The 9,670-nt window shown below is 50.5% G+C and overlaps 1 protein-coding gene across 1 annotated transcript in view; it reads left to right on the top strand.

Annotated features, from left to right (window-relative positions):
• The first annotated feature begins 2,605 nt into the window (after window positions 1-2,605).
• The window catches only part of TMEM98 (transmembrane protein 98), a 10,599-nt gene continuing 3,534 nt past the window's right edge, over window positions 2,606-9,670 (top strand). The window contains exons 1-4 of the mRNA XM_006154371.2: window positions 2,606-2,806; window positions 4,421-4,552; window positions 5,508-5,541; window positions 8,004-8,119. Of these exons, the coding sequence (XP_006154433.1) occupies window positions 2,676-2,806; window positions 4,421-4,552; window positions 5,508-5,541; window positions 8,004-8,119 (413 nt within the window). The 5' untranslated portion in view covers window positions 2,606-2,675. The remainder of the gene's footprint in view (window positions 2,807-4,420; window positions 4,553-5,507; window positions 5,542-8,003; window positions 8,120-9,670) is intronic.

Here is a 9,670-nt window from a genome sequence, read left to right on the forward strand (position 1 = left end):
GGGGGGGGCGGGGGGCCCCCCCGGCCGCGCCTGGGGGAGGGGAGGCCCGGCGCCGCGCTTTGTTCCTGCCGCGGGCCCCGCGCACGAGTTGGGGAAGTAGGAGCCGCGCGCCGGCGAGCGGTGAAGCCCCGCGCGGAGCCCCGGGCCGGCTGGGGACCCTCTTTCCTGGGCGCCGGGAGGGCGTTCTGGGCGAGGGAGGACCGGGACGTGGGAGCTTGGGTCTGTTTTATCCCTGTGAGTGTAGGACGTAGTGGACGGGAAGAGAGAAAACGAGAGAGAGGGAGAGAGACGGGAACACTCGCGGAAACAGAAGAATGCACAAGGGAAAAGGGAGCGCGCCCACCCACAGGCACAGCGCCGAGAGAGACTGCGGGACCCCGAGAAACACGCAGGACGCACAGCCGAGGAGCCAAGGCGGCGGGGGGGGGATAGTGTGCAGAGGGGAGGGAGAGACACGGGAGAGCCTGGGGAGGAGGAAAAGAGATGGGTGGAGAGGAGACAGAGACAGTACAGAGAAGTGAGAGGAGGAAGAAGGAAAAGGCTGAAGGAGGTAGACAGGAGGGCTAGGACAGAGAACGATCCGATCCGGAGGGACTGAGGCAGGCCCTGAGAATTACATCTCCCTCCCCCAGCACGCTCAGATAAGGAGGTGAAGGGCTCAGGACTACCCTGGGTACAGAGTGAGCTCCAGTGGGACAGGAGCTCTGTAAGACCTCAGAGAAAAGACCTCCTTGGCACTTTAAATCAGCCAGAACCCTACTCCTATTCACCCTTCAAAACCCAGTTCAAGCATCACCAGCCCTGGGAAGAATGCTTCCTCACTGAATGTCACACGCAGTTGCTCTCTTTTCTGTGCACGTCTGCACCAAGCACAGATATATGGAGTTGAGATGGTTTGTCCTGCTTCTCCCACTAGCTACTTAACATTGGGAAGTCTGGGGACCAGCAGTTAGCCTAATGGCTGTGTCGCTGAACTCCCATGTAGCCAAGCGCAGTTCAAGTCCCGGACCCAGTGGTTTAAACTCACTGGGCGTGTGTGTGCTCAGGATCCTGAGAGGAGAATGGAGGAGAAGGGATTGCGCTGTGGCCAGCCCCCCAGGGGGTGATTTCTCACTTTCTGTCTCTCTGTCTCTCTCTTTCTGGCGAGTGCATGCGTCCTATAGCAAAAACCTCTACAAAAAAAAAATTGGGAACTCTGTGCTATTAATCTCCAGGTTTTGAAATCTAGCCCAGGGCTTAGTATGCACTAGCTGATCAGTACAAACATTCTGAGAGTCCACAGAGAGCATTTGGACCCTTTAAGACTTGAAGCACAGGAGGTCACCCTGCTGGGGTCAGAGACTCAGGCCAGAGCACACTTTCGCAGGTGGAGAAATTAAAGCCAGGAGAGAGAAGGAGCCTTGCTCATGAGGGCGCGAGTAGAAGGCCTTAATGAAATAACATTGTAGGCGTGTACTTCTCAGAGATGCCCATGTTCCTCTGGCCTATGGATTTAAAACAGGTGTGAGAATGCCTTCTGAGTGAAACCGGGCGACAGGCAATGCACTCCTACCTGGTTGTAAGTTTCTGGCGCTGACACATAATTAAAACCCTTTCCAGAGTTTTTAGACTTTTCCTTTTCTTCTAAATCTTTTGCTTCCTTGAATCTCAGTTTCCTTAACTGTGAAATGGGAATGCTTAGAAGACTGTGAAAGAGTAACACAGGCAATATGTCTGGCACAGAGTAGATCCACAGTAAATTCAGTCCTGCCCTTCTCTTCTTGGATATTCGTCCAGGCGCTTTTTTATATAGATATGGGAAGAATAGCACTAATGTTTTTCCTTTTGTCCCAGGTTTAAAAAGCCATCTGGTAGGACCAGCAGATAGCAAAATGGTTACATCACCGGACTCCCACATGGCCAACCGTGGTTTGAGTCCCAAACCTGGAGGCTTGAAACTCACACTGGGCGTGCGTGCATGTGTGCCTAAAATCCCAAGAGGACAATGGAGGAAGGATTGTAGGTGGTGTGGCTATCCCTCCTGGGATGTGGTTTCTCACTTTCTGTCTCCCTGTCTCTCTCTTTCTGGAGAGCACATGCACCCTATAGCAAAAATCTCTCTCTCTCTTAAAAAAAAAAAAAAGCCATCTGGTGCAATTGGAAAACAAACTCTTTTAGTAAAAGGTAAGAAAAATTTGGGGCTGGGGATTAGATACATCTTGAGTCTCTTCAGGTCTTCAAGTCTCCTCAGGGACCAGCAGTTGGCGTAATGGCTATGTCGCTGAACTGTCATGTATTCGACTGCGGTTCGAGTCCTGGACTCAGTGACTTAAACTCATGCCAGGCGTGTGTGCGTGCCCAAGATCCAGAGAGGAGAATGGAAGAGAAGGGATTGTGGTGTGGCCATTCCCCCTGGGGGGTGATTTCTTGCTTTCTGTTTCTGTCTCTTTCTGTCTTTCTGGTGAGCGCATGCACCTTAAAGCAAAACAAAAACAAAACAAAAACAAAAAAAATCCTCTCAAGTCTCTGCAGGAGAACCTAGCTGCCTGCTCCCCATTGCCACTTCCAGCAGGTAAAACCCAGCTACCCCACTCTTTCTATGCAACTTCTTTACCAGGTCTGTTCTGATCTTGTGTTCCCTGAAGCATTAGCCCTCGTGGAGGATGTGACCGGGACTGAGAGAGCCAGCTGGAGGCATGGAGACCGTGGTGATTGTGGCCATAGGCGTGTTGGCCACCATCTTTTTGGCTTCGTTTGCAGCCTTGGTGGTTGTTTGCAGGCAGCGTTACTGCCGGCCCCGAGACCTGCTGCAGCGCTATGATTCCAAGTGAGTGGGCCTGTAAAGGGGAAGGAGGAAAGTGGGTGCTAACAAGAGGAAAAGAGAAGAGCAGTAGTTTGGTTCGAGGTGACACTCGCTCAACTTCTGTCTCTCAAGTGGTTCCTGCAGGCTGTCCTTCCCACGAAACACCCCAGAGCTTAAAAACGCTGCTTAAGCCCCCAGCCTCTGGAACTACTTCTTGCTCTGTTTTCTGAACTGATAAGAAAGCTGCTGAACACGTTCACCTAGCATAAAGGGACAGCCATTTGTCCAGTACTGACCACTTCACTTAGAGCTCAAATAGGTCACATCCCTCCCAGCCAAGCCCATGGGAGCAGGAGTCAGATGCCCACACATCTAAGTAATAGACACCTGGTCTTATGAGTCCCACATGGGACTGCCACTCTCTTTGCATGATGTATTTCTTCATGACACATTTTATGTGAATATATTTTAAAAGCAAGATCTTATTTTTAGTTTAAGGATTTATTTTTCAAGTTTACTCACTTAGTCCTTGAGAGAAAGAGACATATACCCTCAACAGGGCCTTCCTGCCATGATCCACACTGAGTCTCAGCCAGCCTGGGTCATGGGCACGCATGCATACCTGGAGTGCTCAGGGAGGTCTCTGGATATGAACCCAACGTCTTTCCCGTGTTGGTTCAGTTGGGTACTGCTGTGCCCCAGTTTGCCCTAGTTTAGGGATGTTTTGATTGATAGATCCTTAAGGGACCATATAAACTAACCCTTAGTTTCTCTTACCCCTCTGTCTTAATCATACTTGAGTCTCTGCTAAGTGGTTAATAATTTGTAAATGCCCACTTAGATGAGCTATTGAAGAAAATGCTTTAAAGAGAACCCTGTAGTAAAGAAAGAAGTCTTTTTACTTCTTCTATTTCTCCAGTATAACTAAGCCCTATAACTGGGGCTTATGGGGTTTGGACCAGGGTGATTCCCAAGGGTGATTATTCAGACTCGGTATGAGATATAGGTAGGTCTGGGCAATAGGAACTTCAGTTCTTATAAAGATAGGCTTGAAGGGAAAAGAAATTATACAAGGAAGTCTAGTTTCTGTGGTGTAGTTGATGGCATACTGGACTGTGGAGCTGGAAGCCACATGCTAACCATGGTTCGAGTCACCAGCTGGTCAGCTTAAAAACACTGGTGCGTACATAAGTGCCCAGTATCCCGGCAGGCTGTGGGACTAGAGGAAGGGGTCGCAGTGACCGAGCCTGTGGAAGGTGCTTCTGTTTATCTCTGTCATGTACTCTCACACACTTGATTGTGAAAGGAGGAAAAAAAGGATATGATTTTGTCCTGAAGGAGCAGCCCTGTCTAACGCAACTTTGTAATTATGTGGTTGTACCTCTGTGTGGCTTATCTTGCTCTGTTTCACTTCTCTTTTGTTTTCATGCCCATGGCGTGCCTCCTTGACTCACTGTCTAGCTATGTGTCCTGCCCTCAGCTGTGGTCCTGCTAGGGCTATATTTAGATCCAAGACAAGTGGTCTCTGCTGTCACTTACAGACTCCTTTCATTCTTGGGAACTGTGTGGTCTTCATGAAGAGAGGGTCAGGTGCAGTCAGCCATCATGAAACCATGTAACGGGGGCCTTCTCTTCCAGGCCCATTGTGGACCTTATCGGTGCCATGGAGACCCAGTCGGAGCCCTCTGAGTTGGAACTGGATGATGTTGTCATCACCAACCCCCACATCGAAGCCATTCTGGAGAACGAAGACTGGATCGAAGATGCCTCGTGAGGCCTTAGGGACCATCTGCTTTCCTACATCCCCCTGGGGACAGCAGATGAAGCTTCTGACAATGAGTGCTTTTTCTGGCTTTGCTTGCTGGAGTGCTCAGTTGGGCATCCAGCATCCCTCCCAGGTCCCCTGCCCTTCACTAGAGGAAATCGAATAGGATAGGCCAGTGTTGTCCCTCTGTCCCTCATTTTGTAGACCTGAGCACCACAGCCTGTGGATGTGTGACAAAGGTTGTTTGACATTGCCTTGCTGAGCATAGGTTATTCTTGGGGCACCTGTGAATTTGAATTCTTGGCTTCCGGGATGAAGTATTTGTCTTCGGTATTCCCAAGGAGTTCTCTATTCAACAGGAGCCTCCACGTTTTGAGGAGTACATACCACCCCATTCTCTTACTCATTTAGCTGTTAATTCGCTGGGCCTGTGTTTCTGGGGCATCCAGTGCAGGGCACTGGGCCAGGCACTACAGACCTGGACTGCATTCAGCCCAGTGTTGTGGAAACTGTGAGCTCCGTGCACCATGTAGCAGGCACACAGCAGAGGCGCTAAGTCTGCCTGAGGTGGGAGCCCGAGGTGAAGGAAGGACACATCATGAAGGATGTCACAAAGTGGGTGCCTTTGGTGGAAGTCTTGAAGGGTGAGAGAGCGTGCATCAGGCTGAGCACGAGGGGAAGGATCCATCGGACAGAGGAAAGACCTGTTGAAGTCCAGAGTTAGAAAAAGCATAACCTGAGAGGTGGAGTGCAGCTAGTTGGAAGAGTAGGGACAGGAAAGGGGAGGGTGAGAAGTGTGTCCTCTTTAGCTTGTGACTTGTTCCTTTAACCCAGGCATCACCGCTCTCAGCTGGTGGCCAGCTGTACCCACTGGGCAGAGCTAGATGAGGAGCAGGGGGGAGTGGAAGGGAGGGGGGGCCTCCTTGGATAAGCACTGACAACCTCTTCTTGTCTCCCCAGGGGTCTCATGTCCCACTGCATTGCCATCTTGAAGGTAATACGCTCCGATTTCCCCGTGGATCAAGGGCAGTCACCAAAGTATCCAGGCATAGACAGAGTTGAAAGGGACCTTAGCATGTGCTCTGAACTCTCCCGAGAGACCTTACTCTGACCTGATGCTTGAAGTTTCTACTGTTTATTCCCACTTCCTTCTGGACTACCTGTTTTACTTTAGGCTCCTCAAGGCCCTCTCAAAGGTGCTCTTTCATTTGGTTCTCCCCCTACAGTGACCCATGGGAAAGACAGAGCAGGTAGTCACTAGCCAGAGTTTCTCTGACCGTGGGGAAAGCTGTGTGCTCAGGACCACGCGGCTGTTGCCAAGGGGAGAGCTTCTCCCTCCGCACCTTCTCTTATTGACAGAGAGCTCAGGCTCAGCTAAGTTCTGTATCTGGACTTCTCCAATTTCTAGAAAGTATTCACCAGCCTGCTTTGGCTACGATAGTAGACAGCCAAATGGAGCAAACGTTGTTAAAGAAAAAATCCAAACAGTGAGTCCTGTCAGCCTCAGTATCTGCAGGCTTGGTATCTGGGGCTTTGACCAATGATACAGCCAGGCCATACTATTTGCTATGAAAGCGGGGAAGAGATGGCTCCCAAAAAACAAGTTGCTGGAGAAGCTTATCTGTATATGTGTATATATTTTTCTGGGGGAAAGTGTGTGTAGGTTATATGCAGATAGTAAACTATTATTGATTTATTTATTTATTTTAAGGTTTTTGCCATGGGGCGTGTGTGATTGCTAGAAAGGAAAGAGACAAAGAGAGACAGTGAGAGGGGAAGTGAGAAATCACTTCCCAGGGGGATGGCCATGCTGTAATCCTTTCTCCTCCATTCTTCTCCTGGGGATTTGGGCACGTACACACAGGTACCCAGCATGATTTTCAAGCTGCCAAGTCTGGGGCTTGAACTGTGGTCAGCCATGTGGGAGTCCAGTGCCTTAACCACCATGTCACCTGCTGGCCCCTTTAAGCTATTTTTCATAAGAGACTTGAGCTAAGAATTTTGGTACAGGGGATCTGGAAACAGTCCTCCACTGATACTGAGAGACCACTGTACTTCAGCTTGAAGGCAATTTTTCTTTTTTTCTCTGAATGCCTGCAATCTTTTTAAAATTGCACCTAGTTTGCATTTGGGGCAGCTTTTATAGCTTAAGTATTGGTTTTTCAACTCTTGTTTGATGATATCCTACTTCATAGACTAGTAATTATACTGACATAGTTGGCCAATTGCAAATACCCTGTTTTTTCACTTGACTAACCCAGGAGACCACACATTTATCTTTGTCTAGTAATTATTCAAGATTTCAAAAGAGACAACTTGTCTTTGTCAGTGTCATTCAGGACATGATATTAAAAGTCCTTTATCCCACATCTTCTTTGGCTGTCTCTCTGGGGGAACGAAGACATGCCTTGTAGGAAACTGTCGTCTCAGAGTGCAGACTCCTTATTTAAGTCTAAGCGGTTCTCTAGCTAGACAGATACGGCTGTAGCTATAGAGAGGGGTAACAGGTGCAATGGCTGGAGCATTCCTCTGTATTTCATTTCCCTTCTCCAGCCACGCTGTGTCCTGGGACTGAGTTTGATCCCCTGCTCTCTAATGAAGCAGGAGGACACGTGGCTGCTGAAGTGGGCACTGGATCAGCCAGGAAGGGTCTTTCTGGGTAGGAATTAGTGGTTCATCTTGGGGACCTCAGATCAGGAGAGAGGGGTTCTAGCCCTCGTCTTCGTCCCTGTGGTGGAAGCTCAAGGGAGGAGAATGGACTTACTCCCAGGTAGGCTCTTGGGCTTCTTTCTGCTGTTTTCCAATTCCAAATATACGACAGTCTATCTCTGCCAGAGACAGAGCATTCTATAATATGGGGGTGGCACGATAAGGAAAAATGGGCTTTGGAAGTAGCCGCTCGTGGGTGGATGATGAAAAGGACCACGTGCCATAGTTTCGCCTTCTCCCTGTTTTTCCTGGGGTCTTTTCATCATCATCTTGACAAACATGCTAATATGTTGCCCTAGGAATTGTTGAAATAAGTGCCATTGTTGGAGAATGTGCTTGAAGGGAACAATGACCCTTTGTCCAGCCCTGTTTGCGAGGGCACCCCACTGGCTATTTATCGTTTTGGAAAACTAACCCAGGAGGTGAAGGAATAGAGAGAAAGTAGCTTTCCCCCCTCAGCAAGAAGGTGAAATGAGAGCACATGATTTTTCTTAGGCAGATTACTTCAGCTTAGACTTCTCTGAGCCGAAACCCTGCCCTTGATCTGGGCTCTGCCCCTCCCGCCACTCCCTGCTCTTGGCTCTTGCCTCTTCCCACCCTCTTCCCTCTCCTCTCACTTCTGCCACGAGGTGAGAGGTGGCTGTGTGATGGCACCCAAGGTGGGGTCGTGTATGTCTTCATGGGGGTGACAAGCCTCTGGGGGCCCAGGCTCCCCCCTCATCCCTTTATCCCTTTCTGCTTTGTCAGATTTGTCACACTCTGACAGAAAAACTTGTGGCCATGACAATGGGCTCTGGGGCCAAGATGAAGACTTCAGCCAGTGTCAGCGACATCATTGTGGTGGCCAAGAGGATCAGCCCCAGGTGAGCAGTCTGCGTCCTCGAAGTCCCCTCACTCCTTAGGGAGAAGGGAGAGGCCCGAGACTGAGGAAGTCGGCAGGACCAGGCTTTTCTCAGAAACAGTACGCAGGCGACAGCACACAGGCAGTACAGAGCGGCCAGGAGGCTTAGGTGCTGGGCCTCCGAGGGCAGGGGTCACTGCCAGCATGGACGACCTCTCGGGAAACTCCTGCCCACGAGTCCTGACTGGTCTGCAGCTCCCAGAGCTCTGCCTTCCTCCAGGCTCTGCTGGAGCCAATAAGCACTTTTCCTGGTGCCCAGACCCCTGAGTTCAGTGACCTGGCCATGCCTCTGTCTCCAGCCCATTTCTGTGTGGGAGACACGTTGAGGGGATCCCCTTGCCACCATGGTGTCACCTCCCACTACCCCATCTGTAGCCCAGCTAGCAGCCCCCCAGGACCGGGGAGGTAAAGCTAAACAGCATTCCGACCTCCCAAATTCCAGGCTGTCTGCAAACTCTCATGTGGGAGGCAACCAGCAGGATTGCAGTCCACAGCTACACCCCCTTACTTGGTTGGGCTCAATTTTGTGAAGAAAATAAAGTCCTTTTCTTAGTTAAGTGCTGTCCTAAGTGTGTGCTGCCATCTGGTGGCTGCTATGCAGATGTCCAGGATGTTTTCTTTATCCGCCACCTGGCCTCCCCACTTCCTGGCAGGGGCCAGGGGCCCTTGCCTTCCTCATTGCCATGTCATGGAGTAGAACACGAGGAGCCATCCCTTTCCCTGTTTTCAGATTAGCCCAGAGAAATGACCAGCTTCCTGTGCTTCCACGACACGTGAGGTCTTCTGAGGGAATTTGCAACTCGGTGTGCTTGAACTCTGTCCCAGGAGTTCCTGACCTGAGAAAGTGGGAGGGAGTTAATCCAGGGGAGGGACTCAGCCTAGAGCAGTTCTTGGCTTTCTCTGCAGTTGCCCTGGGTGTTAATCCAGGGGAGGGGCTCAGCCCAGAACAGTTCTTGGCTTTCTCTGCAGTTGCCCTGGGTGTGTGGAGCTACAGGGTTTGCGTTGGCTAGCTCGGCCCCTGGCCTTAAGGACTACCACCACCCCAGGCTCAGGGCAAGCACCAGATGTTCCTCCTGGTCACGCATAATTTTTAGAGAGCCTGTGCTGTTCATATCTGCTGAACTTTCCATTGTGCTTTTTGTCACTTCTAAAAGCTTCCTGAGGGAGCCAGACAGATGCCTGTCATTTGGGGTATAAGGCAGCCCTCTTTAGAGGGCTCGGGGAGTCCTGGGTGAGCAGCCTCAGCAGTGGCATAGGGTGAGGGTGTGGCAATGCCCAGAGGGAGGACCTGCCATGGTGCTCACTGGCCTGATCTACAGAGCACCTTAGATTATTTCTAGAATGTTCCCTGATGTAATCTGGCCTGTCCTTGCTTTGTCTGTTCTGTCCTCACCGCTTTCTCCTTCTGGCCATTTTCTGTCCCCATTGTTTTTCCTGCTCCATTTATTCCACATAGTCTGTGGATGGTGTGTGAGCTTCAGGGAGACTGGCTGCAGCTCCAGGCACTAAGGGA

The sequence above is a fragment of the Tupaia chinensis genome, unplaced genomic scaffold (assembly GCF_000334495.1).
Source record: "Tupaia chinensis unplaced genomic scaffold, TupChi_1.0 Scaffold000407_1, whole genome shotgun sequence".
NCBI classification, from domain to species: domain Eukaryota; kingdom Metazoa; phylum Chordata; class Mammalia; order Scandentia; family Tupaiidae; genus Tupaia; species Tupaia belangeri.